Source organism: Anoplopoma fimbria, chromosome 22 (assembly GCF_027596085.1).
Source record: "Anoplopoma fimbria isolate UVic2021 breed Golden Eagle Sablefish chromosome 22, Afim_UVic_2022, whole genome shotgun sequence".
NCBI classification, from domain to species: Eukaryota; Metazoa; Chordata; class Actinopteri; order Perciformes; family Anoplopomatidae; genus Anoplopoma; species Anoplopoma fimbria.
In genome coordinates, this window is record NC_072470.1 from 9,335,424 (window position 1) to 9,352,504 (window position 17,081).

A 17,081-nucleotide genomic window follows, 5' to 3' on the forward strand; every position below is an offset into this window, starting at 1 on the left:
GTATTTCTGTGGGGAGAAGATAGAGAGAGAGCTTGGAGGATGGTTTTAAATGGCTCCTTTGTCAAATTTAGTGCCTGCGATAACTGGCTCCTCCATGTTATCAAAATTCCACATCATCTGGATTAAATGTCCTACATTATGCAGTGAGATTCTCTTTGTGTGATTCTCTCCCTCCATTCAGCTCCCTCCTTATACTTTCTTATTTTATTGCCGTCTTGCTTTTTTTCGAGCTCTCTCAAGCACTCAGGCAGTCCGTCATTTTTTGACTGACAGATAAAAAATAATAAATCCACAAGGTCATAATTTGGGCCTTTTTACTTACAAAGTGCGCATATGTGATTTGAAGAAACAAGCAGCTGAAAGAGGCCTTATTTAAGGTTGTATATTACACGCATGACCTGATGTCTGTCCCTGTGTGAGATGTAGTTAAAAAAAACCTCAGCCTTGTGGAAACAACAACAACAACATTGGTTTGGATGGACACTGAAAAAAGTAGGTGATGAATTGTTGGCTGACTCAAAGCACAATGTGAATCAATAGCGAGGCTTCGGGGGATATAATGGTGAAGAGGCGGTGCAGCTGTGGATGCGTTTGTGAACATGTGCATGTACTGTACAAGTGTGAAGACCTGTGGGAATATGCATGTATGTGTGTGTGTGCCAACAGCCTGTCAAACCATAGCCAGAGACAAACTAGCAGAGCTCGACACAGACACACATTTAATAAAGTTGTGGCGTGTTTGCTCACTTACAGCAGTATCTGGACAGATCTCCATATCTCCCTGCATTTCGCTGTGTTTCTTGGGTGTGGAGATCCCAGGCGGAGACGCAGCCACACAGTTGCCCTTCACTGCAGACCTGCGAGAAAAAATAAAATTTGATCTGTTTTTATGTCTGCATGAAAGTGAGCCTGCTGATAAATCGCATTGACATACGAGAACACACGCAGAAATGCCGTCAAATGTTTAACAACCTCTATGAAGTGCTCCCTTTTCAAGTGATTACATTAACTCTGGATAAAAATCTGTCAGCTGTGATTTGAAGTGACAAATCAATGAAAGGGAGAAGCATGAAATGTGGAGCTTTCCTGGCTTTACAGATGCTTTACCTTGAGTGTGCTGACTATGTGTCTGGATGCTGGTCCGAGATCTGCTAATGCTCACAGGAGTGGAGTCATAACTCAAACAGACAGCTGCTGTTTGTGCTGTTTATTTATCAGTTTTTCTCCGAACACACAAGTTTAATGCAACGGTGGCTCATGTTTAATTTAATAGAACAACCAATTTGTTTTAAATTGTCGATTCACTTGACAACTCTGCGAAGGCTCAGTGGCAGGAAGTAATCAGCATAGCATCCGATCAATTAAGGGGTAATTCATTCTTGATTTTTACTTGATGACAAAGATGTTGTTTCACCCACCTGCCAAGAAGCTCTTTCACAAACTGGTCTTTGCCAATAAAGGCTGTTGTACACTGGATCTGACTGGCAATCTGACCCATCTGATTGTTGCAGTGGTCCATGATGGAGCTCAGCTTGTTGTTCATCTCTGACAGATTCTGCACCTCCTGACTGTCCCTCTGCTGGTTATCATTTTTCTTCTTATCCTTCTTCTTGTCAGACTTCATCTGTTTGCCTCCAAGCACCGACCCGATCTTTGACTCTTTCTTCTCCTCTTTTCCCTTAGGAGGGTCGGCTTTCTTACCACTCAGAGCTGGAAGTTTGCTCTTACGGAGTCCGAACCAGTTTGCCAGAGAGGGGCCCGTTTTTTGTTTGGTCTCAGTGGCAGCTACTTTCTCCTGTTCTTGAAATTTCTGCAAATTCTCTTCGATTCCCATCATGACTTTCTCTTCAATAGTGCAGACTGTTGGGCTGATTTTTTGCTCCTCCGTATCCGAAGAGTCTGCCTGGGTTTTGACTTCCCTGCTAAAGTCTGGCTCGTTAGTGGTGGTTTCTAAGCCTCCTGTCTCTTGCGCTGGATTTTCTGAGCGATAGACACAAGAGGAGGGAGGATGAAACTGTGGATGAGAGGCAACTTTTGCTGGCTTACGAATATTGTTCAAGCCAATCCTATCACTGATGGGTAAACTGCGGGCCTCTTTTTGAGGTGAGGTGATTGCCTCCCCTTTTAGATCTTTGGAGCCTGATTTAGAAGTTCTCTCAAGGAGGCCGTTGTGACTATTTGACCCCGTCATGCCTCCATAGTGGCTTAGCCTAGACCTGGGGGAATGGATCGGGCTTTCCGCTAACCCAGCACTTGGTACCTCCAATGAAGTCTGCCTTGACAAAGAGTTTCCCCTTTCACCCGAGTTGGTAATGATCTGTGTTCGGATTTTCCCTGGCCCATCTAGAGAATTGATGTTGGGTTTCTCCATGTAGTTGGTGCTGAAACTCTGGCTCCTCGCTTTGGCGCCATTCATCCCCAAGGCTGGCTTAAGATGAGCTTTGGTAGTAACAGATATGGATCTAGAGAAAAGCTGACTACTCCTTTTCCCTTTATCGCAAACCTCTTCCTCCTCTGGCAACACAGCAGGATGCACTTCGTCTTCCGGTAACCTACACTGGACTTCACCTTTCGCCTCTGTAACAGACATCTTGGGTGGTGAATCAATACTGTACACTGGCTGCAAGCTGTCACACTGGGTAGAAGCATTCGAAGTCACAGTCTCCTTAGAGACTGAGTTGATATGATCTTTCTCTTGCTTGCCTGGTATAGAGGGACTATTTTTATGGCTAGGGGGAGATTTTAAAAATGCTTTAAAACCCATTGGGATGCGAGTCTTTGAGGCTTTTTCTGCAGAGTTGGGGGAAGTTAGGACTGAGCTGGGTGGGCTGACAACAGCTTTGCCATTTTGGGGTTCTGTTTTACCTTGAGGTGTGCCCTGAAACGATAAAGGTAAACTAATAGAAGTCTTCTGTACTGTCTGATGGACAATATCATGGGTTGATCCTCTTTTACTTGCAAACGAGTTTTGAAGTGAGGACCCTCTGAGGGCACTGTAGGGAGGAGGGACATTCTTTGAGCTTTTAGGTGCATTTTCAGTTTCTGGAGCACACCCTGAGTTTGCAGAAGGGAGGTAGTCTTTCGTGGTCATCCTCTTTGAAGTGCCTTTAGTAGTTGTCTGAGTCGTGGCGGGGGACTTTTGAAGGTGCTGACTGGTTTTCTCGACCAGTTTCTGAGGTGCAAGTGCAGTCCCATAGCCTGCATCCAAGTCTAAACAGTCTTTATCCTTGATGGGTAGCGTAGTTTGCATATTTGGTACGAGTGAGGTGTGGTAACTTGGGGGAGGGCCCCTCACAGTGGTTGGTGTGGAGTTTTGAGCCACCCATGTTTTATGTGCTTGAGGCGACCCTTCATAATTTGGTCTGATCAGTAAGGAGGTGGTGCGGCCTGGGGGAGGAGGAGGAGAAGGGGACCTGAGTTTATTTTTGCTGGTTTCACAGTGTTTGTCTCTAGTTGGCTGTTCACCATTGTCAGCATACTCCAGGTGCCTCCTTGAGAGGTGTGGGGAACCGGAGGAGGAGCTCTTACTCAATTCGGCCCTGCTAGTTAGCTTGGAGTTCACTGCCTTTGGGCTCTGTGAGCAGGTTCCTGGTGTTTTGATGAACCTTGACAATTTAACTGCAGGAGAGGAGGGGGATTTCTCCTGAGCAGAGGGTCCTGAGATACCACTGTTACTTGGTTCAGTGGAAGAGCCCTTAGAAAATCTCAGTGGTGATCCTAAAGGTTTGTTTCGACCGGGTATCTTCGAACCACTGGACTTCGACGCTACAGAATCGTTCATGGGAGGGATGGAGTGGTCTTTATTAGGTCGGCTGCTTGGTGGTTTGATTAGTTTCCTTTGTGGAGTCAGCTGCATTGACAGCCTCTCTGCACTGCCCTCAATGCTATTGCTTGTCTTGCTAGACCTAATTTGATATTCAGATGGCTTCTCTGGAGATTCAAGAACAGTGTAGTTTCTTGCATTTGCTGATTTTTGCCTCGTCGGCCTCTCGCGAGGCACTAGTTCTGCGTAATCGGCAATTACCTTGTTACTTTGAATGTCATTTCGAGACCCAGCACATGCAGTGAACTTCTGAGCACAAAGTTCAATAGGCTCTCCTTCTGCATCAAATATTGCCAAAATGCTCTCCTCAGACTGAGTACACTTTGCCGCCTTGGGCTCCTTAATTAGGCTGAAAGGCCTGGGCCTCCCGTCTGCAGACTGGGTGCGTCCCTGCTCTCTCCGCAAGCACTGTTGTGCAAGCAGCTTGGCAGCATCTCGTGACACCCTCTTGGAGTCCCTCTCTGCTTGATCTGGTGGCTGGCGGAAGGACATTCGGATGTCACTAGACTCAGAGTTGAGTTCCTCCGGATCATCCACGTCAGAGAGGGGATTTGGGTCTGAAGGTGTGAAGTGCAGCAAGGATGGTCTAGTAAAAGCTGATTTCCGCCCTCCCTCAGGGAGAAAACTGTTAATGAAACTCAGGAGTTTCTCAGGACGCTCTTTTGAGTCACAGCCAGAAGGGTGTTTTGTAGCCAGTAGACCTGAGCTACCGTCTACTCCACCTCCATTGTCCTGTAACCCCTCCCAGCTACACAAACTGTCTGAAATACTGCGGGAGAGCCTCTTACAGTAAAACCAGCTGTCCTTTGTTGGGATGTCGTCTCCTCTACTGGAATGTGCCAATTCATCGTCGGCATCATCAGAGTCGTAGGAGAACTTCTTGCCCCCAACAGCTAAAGTTCTACCCACATGGGTAGGCTTGGACACCCCTTTACTGCCGCTCTTGATACCCAGGGAGTAGATGCCCTCGTTGGAGTTCATGCAGTCTTTGTCGGCGGACTTTGTGGAGACCTTGGAGGAAGCAGAGGAGCTCCTGTGTTTCCTCCTCTGGAGCTTTCTCAGTCCCTCTAGTATGTTGCTCTCTTTGCGCCTTGTGGGCGGCTGCTCTTCCGGAGGGTTGCAGATATTACTCGGAGCTGACGAACCCAAACTCAGCCTCTTCTCCCAGGTCAGAGATGACTACAGGGCAAAAAGAAAGAGCGGGTCAAGAAGTACTCCTACAGAAAATTGATTTATCAAGATGAAAAATAGCAAACAGGGATCTTCATGAGCTACTGTACTACTACAGCTACTGTGTCTATCATAGAGTGAGAGGGTTTACCATTTTCCCACAGGAGCGTCCATCATTCCAGGTGTAGGAGCCGCTGGAGAATTCACTGCATGCACTTGACAGCGACAACTCACTACTGCTACAGCTGCTGCGTGGGTATACAGGCGCTGGCACTGTCAGACTCAGCTGGCTCAGACACTTGGCCACGGGGAGACCTGCCTTTCCATTCAACTGAACCTCCTATGAGATAGAGAGACATGACATTTTACTCCAAATGAACTTGTAGCATCATTTAGTCTAAATGTGAGAGTATTTGATGTGCAAGTTGTCAGGTAGTGATGCGTGTCTAATTGCTATCTTGCTGTTTATTTTGTGATGAGAGATATTTAACAAAGACTTGACAGACCAATCAAAGTTTCTTAAAATGTTAAGGCAATGCACTTTTCAAACTCAATTCAAAAATATCAATCACATTTCCATGTGCAGTCACCATAGCAGAGCAGATGTTTCTCCAATCTTACTGCAGAGGATTTGACTAGGCAGATAAAGTATTTTATTCTTGTAGGCCAGACAAGAAATAAGATATTTCACTGATCTGAAATTAGTTTCACTTGTGTGTATCACGTAATGCAACCTATTTAAAGAGATGTGATACTTTTGCACATTAATTTAACAAGATGATTTATGATTAAATTATTATTATTTCATTTTCTCCCTCCACTTCCGCTCTCAAAGATACACATTAGAGTTGATCAGATTGCATTCTCAGAGGGGTAAAAGGGTAAAATAACTCATTTTCGGGCCTTAATGCATAATACATAAGATGACTAATGTACCACAGTGTCCTATGGAGTCATTTTTACTGATGGCGAGTCAATCGATGGTTTTCTGGTAATATGACAAGGATTTATTCCTCTTAGTGCCAAGTGATACTGCCAGCTCTTCCTGCTGAGAGCAGAGGAGGGGTCACGGCTTCAGCTAGTTAGGTCTGTATTTTAATATCTTTAATGATTTCTTGAAGGGGTTTGCGGTTATGCTACCTGGATGATTCATATGTCTGAACAAAAAATAAGCAATTGCCTCCCGCATGTTTCCCATTAAGCTTACACTGAAGGGAGAGTCTGTATTCCTGGAAAGTAAGAAGGCCTTGCTTCTCTCTGGCTCCAGAAGCAAATCTGCCGCAGATAGATCCATGATCCGAGAGTGAAGTTTCTGAAAGGCAAAAGGAAGGACACACCGGATTGAATTCTCGCTGCAGGGATTTCAAGAAATTGAAATGACACAACAGCAGAATGGTAGGGGGATTTTATTTCATCAACACTATGCTAAGCACATACTCTTCTTTTGCCACCTCATCAATATACTGTTTGTTTAAAAAAAAAAATCATCAAATGTAATACCTGAAACATCATAACATTCAAGTTTTATTTGTCAATAAAAATGAAATGAAAAATAAATAATTGATTTTCTTAACATCTCAAAAGGCTGTACAGTGTGTTGAGGCAGAGCAACATTTTGCCGGCCCATCAGATTCCCTCCACTGGTGCCACGCAGAGCCCTGATTCATACGCTCAAAGTCATTAATGTCATCGGCCGGAGAAAAAAAAAAATGATGTGAAAAGGAAATAATTGCATCAGGGAGTAAGGGATTCCTTTTTTTTTTTTTTTTTTTTTTTTTTTTTTTTTTTTTTTTATTCATACGCTAGTCCGCAGTCTCTTCTGTTATTTAACTCTTCAGCTTAAGAGGGAAGGACACAAAAACCAAATACATCTCCACGTATTAATCTCAGAACTTAATTACACTGGGTTCCCTGTGCTCAAATTGACTTAAACTGGAAATATGCCGGAACAAAACACTTGATCTTTTGCTGCATTTCCTGCCAAGGGTAAAACTAATGCTCACTGCGGGAGTATATGTATATACACGTTTGTGTGTTTCTGAGCTCTGATGGATTCCAGTCTTAGTTTTTAGCATTAAAATGAAATGCATTTCTCACGCTGCGTACCTGCAGCAGAACAAAATATATATCAAGAAAATTGCATGTTATAAAAGTGAAAGTCACCTTCTGCAAATGGAGACTGAGCTTTGAAAACAAACTACACACGTTTTCCATCAATGCCATAGCCATTTTAAAATACAAACTGGTAGATCCATCTTCAGTTTTATTGCATTCCATAAAACTCTTTGCTGACAGTTTGTATTGACTTTTTCTCTGTTGTGAAAGACATCCTCTGAACATTTTGTTCGGAAAAAAAGAAAGAAAACTGCTCTTAATGACACCAAAACTTTACTGTTTCTTTTGTCTCTGAAGACCAAACAACCAGCATCACTTTGCCTGTAGCCAAAAACACAACCAACCTACGTTTTTCTCTTCAACTTTCAGCAAAACATCCAAATGAAAAAGCTTCTTCAGTGTGAGCTGTTAATAAGACTTTTCACCTTCAGTGACGAAGTGGTAATGGTGCCATGGAAACAGATCGATGCCCGCACTTAGTGCTTTTTCTGCACAGAGATAAGTATTCCTTAGTATTTGTAGGATTAATAAAACATAGAGCTCTGTTTGCTCTTCAAAACCTGGTTTGATTTAGTTCAAAGTAGTTAAAAGCAACTGTAGAAGATTTATTAGTTGTGCCTTTTCCAGGTCAGAATAGGGCTGTCAACATTTATTTGACCTTGAATAAATTACTGCACCAAGTGTTTATTCTATTCACTGTAGCTTCCTCAGCATTATTCTTTCAAAACTAAACATTGCATTGAGCTGTGCCGTTTTAGTTTTTCTTCGAGTTTGGACCCAAGGCTTCAGATGTTTTTCTCATCCTTAGTTTTAAACTCATGAAATTGAAATTTGTGCAGCTCTGGTGCCGCATCGCCGGGCCTCCCTGCTGTCCACACGGGCATGGGAGTGGCTGAGGTGTCACGGGAGGCTCTGATCTTATCTCAGGGTGCTCGGTTTCACCTCCTCAGCATCCTCATCAAGGATTCAGTCAATAATGTCACAGGGTCGCAGCGGGAGATAGTGGAAGGAAACGGTAGATGACAAGGCTGTGTGCACATCTTGAACTTTCGGAGGTTCAAGGCCAAGATGAAAGTCATGAATTAATGCTCGCAAGACTGTTATATATCATGCAAACCTGGCCTTTTAATAACTATTAGTAACGTCCATTAGTCGCAAAGTCTATGGAGAAGTTTTATGTGTCATGATGAAAATTCAAGAGGCTTCCTGCTTTTGTTCTTTGTTGTTTTTGCCTTGACAGTGGTCGTATTTCAACATAATGAAGAGCAGCTCAGAATAGCAGCAATAAGCAGCTTCCAAACACATACATCAGTATTGGCAGCCGCTGTCAAAAACTCTTTGGTTGACTGCATCACGCCCACACATACACTCACCAGCAGGGTCGACAAGCAGTCAGAAAACAAGAAGAAAGACGCCCACCTGTGTGACCCAATCTATATGTCTGACTCATCACAAAGGCTTTTCGTAAAGCTCTGGCTACTCACAGCCCATTAAACTACAGCAGAATATGAGACAGCTCCGGGCTGAGCTGTAATATGACAAGCAATATTTATCACAAGACTAGGGTGAGATATCTATTGAAAAATATCTAAAGGCTCTATCTGCGAATTTGATTATAGAAATGACGACTGTTCTTAAAAAGTGGCATAATTTGTTTGAATTTTTAACTTTTTTCTTGCACAGAAACGTTTGACTATACAAACTGCAAAATTGCAGGGGAAATAATGAGGTCATGGCGTTCATGCGGTGTCCTTTGGGGCCCTGAGGTACGTTAGGAAACACTGAGTATTTGTCCCAGTAATGGGCGACTCAGTTGCCACTTGCCTGTCGCGTTTGAGAGGCAGCATAAGTGGAATGGGACTTGCACACCAGTTATTTTCCCTCGGCTCACAAAGACAGAAAACAACGATCATTGTTATTTTCAAAAGTGAATGTCAGATTTTTCTCCCTGAAATGAAAACATGGCATTTTCTGGAATCAAACCAATTCAGCTGAAGGCGGCAAAAGGTGCACAGCTGGTGTAGCTCCCATTAAAAGCATTTTGGTTCGTTATCAGAGAAACTCAAGCTGCCCTCAGGGAACTAGAGAATGTTTAATTACTGATAAGCAAAAAGGTCCAGAGCTAGATGGGAAACAGTACACTCATATGGGTGATTAAGGCTCCAGGAGAGAGAAGAAATGAAACTCACCCTGTTTTTTTTTTTTAATTTTTATTAGAAATTGTGCTAGGATTGTTTAGTATGTGGGCGGGAAAATGTAATAAAGCAAGTGTGTAGGTTTGGTTTCATAACATGATAATGGTGCAATATTTTTTTTTTTTACTTATAATTCACATATTCTTCTTACTCATTACATTTAGAACTTTAAAGAATAATTCGGAGAAAGTTGGAGACAGCATTCAGTTAGCGTAGCTTAGCATAAAGACTGGAAAGAAGGTGAAGAAAGGTAATAAACACATTACATTTAATCAATCAATCCTTTTTTATGCTTTTCATGCTGAATAATTTATTTTCATTTAGCGAAAAGACATTAAAGAGGTATTGATCTTCTCACAATATGTGATTTTTCTTTTTTATATATATATTTGGTGGTTTTACAGTATGTGCTATTAGTTGACAGATGAATGGATAAAACAAGGAGTATTCTGAATTACATACTGTATGAGTTCCAGTGCCCTGTGATAAATATAGATGTTTTTAACAGCTCTCCCACACATGACTGGAGAGCTCATAACAGGCCCACAGAACATCCGGAGCAGCATGTTCACGTTATAATTAATTCTAACGTCATTGTTATTGTTAAGTAATGAGCAGGCGGGGAAAATTACTTTCCTCTGGGAAAACCTACACGTTTAAAAGCTGCAGCGTCACCGTGATGATCTTCAGAAATGTGGACACACAAAGTTCAAGTCAACGCCAGATCGACGGATATATCATCTCGAAAAACACATTACACAGCCTTAATTCTGGTCCGCAGCTAGATTGCACCTCATGGTCCACCTCTCGGTCCCCACAGTGATGTCATCAATATCCCTCCTCAAGCCTTTTATATTGCAGTTTCCCTTGACAATGTTCCTGCCTGTCCAATAATGGTGGTGGAAATAGCTGGAACTGAAGAGAGCCATATTATTTCTATTTCCTTTTTTTACTCAAGGTATCAGCCATTTCTGTCCCTCTTTATTTTGCCCTTAGTTTTTCACTTCATCCTCTTCCCCGTCTCGGCTCTCTACTATCTCATCTCTCTCCATTTTCACCCTCCTGTCCTTCCCTTCTTATCTACCCTTGCTTGCTCTCTTTTCATCCTCTCCTCTTTCTCTCTTCTGCTCTCTCTCTCTCTCTCGTCTGGACCGACTGACAGCTCCTTTTCCCTCTCCTCTCTTTTGGCAGCTTGCTATTTTTTATATTGACAGCGAGGAACCCTGGAATTTACACAATTATGTGAAACCCTACTTTCCAAACTGACCTTATTGCCCTGGGATGCTGTATCACAATAGATGGGGAAAGCTTATGGTGGCAGGTTCGTCTGTCTCATAATTACACCTTGAAAATCTAGCTGGAGTGCACACACAGGCATTTTTCACTAAAGTGGTGATTTCCAAGGGACCAATGAGATGAACTGAGGCAATTTCCAGTCAATCCAAATAAGAGAATGTGGGGTTTGTGGAGAATATAAACAGTGGTTGTTGTGTGATGCTTGCAGAACAGAGACTCGATTGTTGCTGGTTCAGATCTTTGTTTTTTTTGTCAGATGTGAAGGAGACAAGTCGTCCCTTTATGTAGCAGATAATACTTCTAGTGCTGAAAACGTTTCTCAGAGTCTGACCTGCACTGGAGGCATAAAACTGCATTTTTTATTCTGATTTGGGGGTTTGTATAAATTGATGTGGGCACCAGGGAGGACACTGACTTTTTGTCAGTTTAAAGTTTGCCTTTGTAGAAGCTCTTCTAAATAGTTCAGGAGTTTAATGTATGTCCCGCTACACTATTGAGTCCTTAGTGAAACCATGAAAATAAGAACATTAAAACTGAAATGTGCAACCCTCGGATTGATACCCCCATGCACGATAAACAAACCAAAACAACTACAAGGGATCTGTGCTTTAAGGCCTGTTTCTTCCTTTATCTTTGCTTTAAAAAAAACAAAAACATAATAAAGAAACTGCTTCTGATGAGTATTCAGTGTTGTTTGCAGCCTCCGTCTCCAGCTGAGACCCCAGAGTATTTTGATAACAACCCAAATGAAAAACAACTTTCAATGCATGGGAATAAGAGCTCATGCTTGTTTACTGGAGAAGCTGCTTTATGCTAATCCAAGAGATAATCGTAGTGTGAAGAAGTGGGTCAGTATGTTGGGCTCTGAGTGGGCAGCATACCTGGAGGAGCAGGTCCGAGGCGGGCTTGATCCTCTGCTGGAACAGAACGCCCAGCGCCCGATTCTGCTGTTCCAGGTCAAAAACTCGAGTCCGAAGCTTCAGACATTCTTCTCTTAGATCCTGAGTGGGAAGCAATACAAAGAACGTCAGGAAAATCTTTTCTAGCGGATGTAATGTTAAGGTTTTATAGTTGTATGACTAGTGTAATAAATACTGATCAATAATCCAATACTGCAAGATCCTGATGGGTTATTTAATAAAGGAAACAAACCTTCTGGGTGAGAAGCGCCTGCACAACTTGATTGGCAACCTTTAACAAGCAGAAACAGAAAAAAAAGGCGTTACTGAATGTAATACAAAGGCTTTTTGACCCTTACAGGCCTCTGTGGTCGACCTTTGCACTTTTAATGCTGCGTATTCAGCGTATTCACACATAAAATGAATTATTATAAGCTTAGTGAACACAATGGCACAATATTATAGTATCTAGTGTGTGTGTGCATGTTACACACACCTCTTTTACAATGTTTAACTAACTAAACTTAATGCTGGTAATGACAGCTCCAGACTGATGTAGAAGCAGAGGCGTCTGGGCTCTGGTCTCACAGCGGCTAACACCCGCCCGCACTCTGAGACCACAACACGGATGGAGAAGCGGCTCCGATTACTGCCCATTGATTGCTCATTAATACCTTGTGAAGCCACATCGGCTTTTTGGAGTGCACTCGCTCTAGTTTATTGAATAAGGAGAGATGGGGAGTAAATATGGTGAAATGAGCCGTGCTTCTGGAAAACCGCAGGTTACAGATCTGCTTTGTGTAAAATAGCTGAGTGATCAAAGTAAACCTGGCTTAAAGGTATCGGACTGAGGATTTGATCTCTGATTGCAATCTTTGTATGACTTCAAAACAAGTAATCAAAGTACAAATGAGCGTGCACACATACTGAAATGTGGACAAGCAGCTGGGCTAACATAAAAAAATAATCATCCCTTCTGTTACAAAAGCAAACGTTAGCCTTACTACTGTTCTGTGCAGTCGTTAGAGAGGCAAACACACATACAGCCTCCATCATCAATACTGCATCATTACCAATGCCCTCCCTCCACACAGGAAAAATAGTGGAGAAGGAAACACAACAAAGGCGAGTTGAGCCAATCTTAATGAGGGCATGGAAGCAAAAAAGAGACTTAATCCACGGTTGACGCAAACTCTAATAAAGCTGTGAAACAAAACTCCTCCCCTCACTTTCTTTTTTTTTTTATCACCAACTCCAATCTCTCCATCCTTTCCTCTTTTCATCCCCCCCCCTCTTCTCTCGCCCGTCCCCCCCCTCAGGCAGCTCTGCTTAGTCCACTGAGCCTGTTGGTTCCAGGACAAATTGGGCAACTTGTCCCTGCTGGACATACTTCCCTCCCTCCCTCCTGGAGTGATTCAGCAAGCAGGCACAGCCAGGAGCCGGGCTTGTCCACCCCCATGTGGCTCCCTAAACAGCACTTATCAAGCTCTCACAAATAACCAGAGGGCACAGAAGTGGCATTGTTACGTAAACCGTTCTGCAACACCAGTGCACGTCAGATTAAGGTTATTTAACAGCTTGCATTTTAGACTTTAATACTGACCACGATCAATAACAACAATAAGCTGTTTTGATCGTTGTATATAGGTATGATGGTGATGCATGTGCAGAGGAGTCTATGGTGCAAAAAACAACACCCTCTCTGCTTTATTATACAAGCATCAACAAAAGGCCTTCTGACACAAAAGACTTTGTAATTATACATTCAAAAGCATGAAGAATAACTATCATCCTGGTTGCCTTAAAGGTCTTTTTCACATTAATTAGACTTCAAACAGCTGATGTTGAAGCTTGTTTGAGCTTATCGCAGCTGAAACATGCTAGATAGCTTCTCTACCGAAGTGAGTGATGAGATTTTAGTGCCTAAAAAATATGACACCGTTTTCTAAATTAATTGTTAATAACAAAAAATTCCCCTCCGCCTCCTTCAAGCTGTGTTGCAAGTAAATTGCCAACCTGTGGGAAACACAATGTGCTTTTGCAGGACCTCATTAAAACCTTAATCTTAAACTCAACAATGCTGCTCGTTCCGCTCGCACAAAGTCAAACTTAATTCGACAAATATTTGTGAACTCTCCGTGGTTAGTTAAACATCTGGCCCAGTCATAGAGCGACCTTGAGACTGTCAAGATAAACAAGGTTTCGCTCTCACCTCATCCAGACAGCGTTCGTACTGTTCCCTCTGGCTCTCGTTCTCCATGGCTAACGTAGAATTCTTATCCTGCAAAGAGCACACAGACACATTCAGGGTCAACGCAGCACACACCTCGCAAGGGACTTTGGTTACATGATGCAACAGAACAACTGTGATTGGAGACAGAAATAGCAAATCAAGCAGGAGCTGCAGCTAACAGGAGAGTTGCTGCAAAAAAGGTCATATGTCAACGCTGAACCAGGAAAGGCCGATAAAAAATTTACAAAGCACCGCAGAGAGAAAGGTCAAGGGGATGGAAGTTATGATGCTGAACTTTGGGGCGGCAGCCAGCCATTTGGAGTTTGGAACCTAATAAGAATATCTCCTTCACTTGCCAAGCGATGAGGCGGCGCCCTATTGATCCCTGGGAGTTTCCAATTTGTCAGTGGCAGGCGGCATATTAGATGCTGTCAGCCAGCCTGGCTTCTCTCACCCTCTGCCCTTTAGGAGGAACTACCAATGCCTTGATGAAAACATGGGGAACATAATTACGACCCAAAACATTCTAATTATGCAATCAAGGAAGACACACCGACTCATTAAAGCCTTTAAGACTGATGATGAGGGCAAATGTATCCTACAGATTTAAAGATATCGTATGTGTCTGTGAGTGGACTTTCTATTTATAAGAGATATCTTTACTTCGAGAAATCCCACGTCATTTCATTTATAATGGTTTATTCATTCATTCATATATAAATAAAACTTGCCCATGGACCATATTCATCATCACTCATTAATTGTATGAAAATGTATTCATCTTACTCAACAGCTATTAAAAGCCATCACTATTTGATATGTGTTGTCGGTCAGCACTACACCCACACAAGAGCTCTGTGTTATCTGACTCTCCAGGCCATAGTGGCAGAACGCAACTAAAGTGGTATTTTGTTACCTGAACCCTGAATGTTATTGCTGCTTTATTGTTCAATGACAAAAACAGCCTTAAAAAGGTTGAAATGAGAATCTCAATGTCATTTGGATGTACTAATGGATTTATTATTGTTACTGCATCTTCCTCTATCATTGTCCTCTGGAAAACCTTGACATAAACTGCTCTCTTGGCTAACAAACACTTTGAAAAGAAGACATTTAAATTTGTGAGGTGACGTGTTTTTTGAGGGATTATTTACATTTCTTCCTGCTGCTGTCAGGATATTGTCCGCAAGCACCGCACAATGCACACACCGACATCAGTTTGGGTACAAAGAAACCGTTAAATGCAAAGAAATGACCATGTTGACTGTGATGGATTATCTCGCTAAGGCCGTTTCCAAGCTTGTGGAGCTTGTTAGTGTACTGTGCAAGAATGATTGGCAGCTAATTGAATGGAAAGGAAAACCCTGATGTGTCCAACGTCTCCAGGTTAAAGGGATAGTTAGGAATTTTTGAGGTACTGGGTGCATGTCGACTGCCATCTACTGAAGGTAATGCATTTTCTCCTAAATTCTGGGTGTTTTCATTAAAGCCCCAGTTATAGACCACACTGCGTGCCTGCCAAGTTAATGAACAGCAACAGAAATAAGAGGCCGGCGGTGCTTACTTAGTGTCTGTGGAGTTTATGCACAATGAGGAACAGTGATGTATTGCCTCTGCTTTGTTCTAGATGCTTTAGCTGGCGGGTTGCATCCATCACCGGCGGAATGGAATTAAATGGCAGATAACTTTCGATAAAGCCATTTAATATGTAATGTTTAGGTATTGTGCTTCATCAGATGGATCACCGGGACAGCTTGACCATTCTTCCTGAAGATAACTTACAGCGGAGGAGCAATGGGGAATTAGCTGGCACTTTGCTGTAATTAGGGTCTATTTTCTACCAGAGAGGCTTTAGTGTATTGTTCCAGAGTCTCCTATTCTTTTTACTTCTTTATGTGTGTGCACTTTAGTTCCTTGTTAGCTTGGGGTGTCAGTCAGCTTCTTGAAAACTGGCATAATTTGTATCTTCCAAAATATTGTACATTAAGGCGAAGACTTTATGTCACACGCTTTCCACCACATCAACATCAAGAGGCCACATGGAGCCACTTAAAGATGAGAAGGTGAGACTGGAGGCCTACTTTAATTAAGTCTGAGTCCTTTAATTGGTGAAGAGATCTGAGACGATGTGTCCGGTGGCTTCGGTATGAAAAAAAGAGCAATCAGCGTGGATCCTTGTGGCTGCGCTCCGTCCTCGGGGCTCGTCGCGGAGTGCAGCTCAAATCCCCGAGCACAGAAGGAAAACAAACCAAAGCTGGAGTACAGCCCGAAGCCCCTTCAGCGACTCTCGTAGGACGACTTTGCTCTCCAAACGAAGGAGAATTTGATGAGCTGTCATGCTTTCAGACACTACCGAGCAAGGACTCTGACAACTGGCAGACGGGCTGGCCACAAAGGATAGCCAGGAGTGGATGAAGAAGAATGAAGCAGAGAGAATGAAGGTAGGTAGAGAGAGAGGAAACAAAAGGGACAGCAGTAAATGTGGAAAGAAAAGGAGGTGAAGTAGTTACCTCCAGGGCCTTGAGGCGATCCAGAAGGGGTTTGGTTTTTTCTTTGTCCTCTTCTGCTTCGCTGGCATCAGGATCGGCATTCAGCGGCTCTGGCTCCGTCCGAGTCGACGGCGAGGAGCCGTTCTCTCCGAGGCCGTCGTACTGTTTCCGCACTTCCTCGGAGAGTTTATCCTGACGCACAGAAAAACAAGACGAGGTTAGAGGGGGGAGGAAAACAGGACAGAAAATTTGGCAAGTTAAAAACCTGAGCAGATGGGAAGAAAGCGTTCAGAAGTGAGGGGATAACAAATGGTTCAGGGCATGGATGCAAAAAACGGGTAAGGATCCGTGAAAGACAAAAAATCTGAGAAAGTGAAAGGGGGAGAGAAGAAAAGGGGGAGCATCAGATGGGCAGACGGGACAACAGGGAGGCAGCTTCGACAACAGAGCTGCAAAACATCCCCTAATCCCTAATCATGTTTCACTTGTTTTCCAAAGAGTGGCGTTGACCTTGAGGGCTCACGTCTCGTCTGGATGATGGGGATCCTTCTCTCTCATCTCTTTTTCTCATCGCTTCGTGGCATCTGTGATAATTAACTACTGGTAATAATAAAGCCACTAATTAGGCATTGCCTGGCTAGCACCAAACTGCAAAAAGGAAAAACCCACAATGAGCTTCGTGTCACACTGGAGAGATTATTCATCCTTTTTTAAAGAATATTTGGAGCATCAAAGTATGTTGTTTACTGCACATACACCAAAATGTAGTGAAAACATTTTCTGCTTTTAAAGAAATGTAAAAATTGTCACATTAAATTGTTCCAGCAGGTTGGAAATGTGAGTTTTGGGTATTTATCTCTG

At 43.0% G+C, this 17,081-nt stretch overlaps 1 protein-coding gene across 1 annotated transcript in view; it reads right to left on the minus strand.

Annotated features, from left to right (window-relative positions):
• LOC129111485 (nck-associated protein 5-like) overlaps positions 1 to 17,081 on the minus strand; it is a 113,934-nt gene that overhangs the window by 15,118 nt on the left and 81,735 nt on the right. Inside the window, exons 7-14 of the mRNA XM_054623455.1 lie at positions 16,242 to 16,412; positions 13,711 to 13,779; positions 11,752 to 11,790; positions 11,481 to 11,600; positions 6,201 to 6,305; positions 5,145 to 5,333; positions 1,419 to 5,002; positions 752 to 857 (exon numbers count right to left, since the gene is read on the minus strand). Of these exons, the coding sequence (XP_054479430.1) occupies positions 752 to 857; positions 1,419 to 5,002; positions 5,145 to 5,333; positions 6,201 to 6,305; positions 11,481 to 11,600; positions 11,752 to 11,790; positions 13,711 to 13,779; positions 16,242 to 16,412 (4,383 nt within the window). The remainder of the gene's footprint in view (positions 1 to 751; positions 858 to 1,418; positions 5,003 to 5,144; positions 5,334 to 6,200; positions 6,306 to 11,480; positions 11,601 to 11,751; positions 11,791 to 13,710; positions 13,780 to 16,241; positions 16,413 to 17,081) is intronic.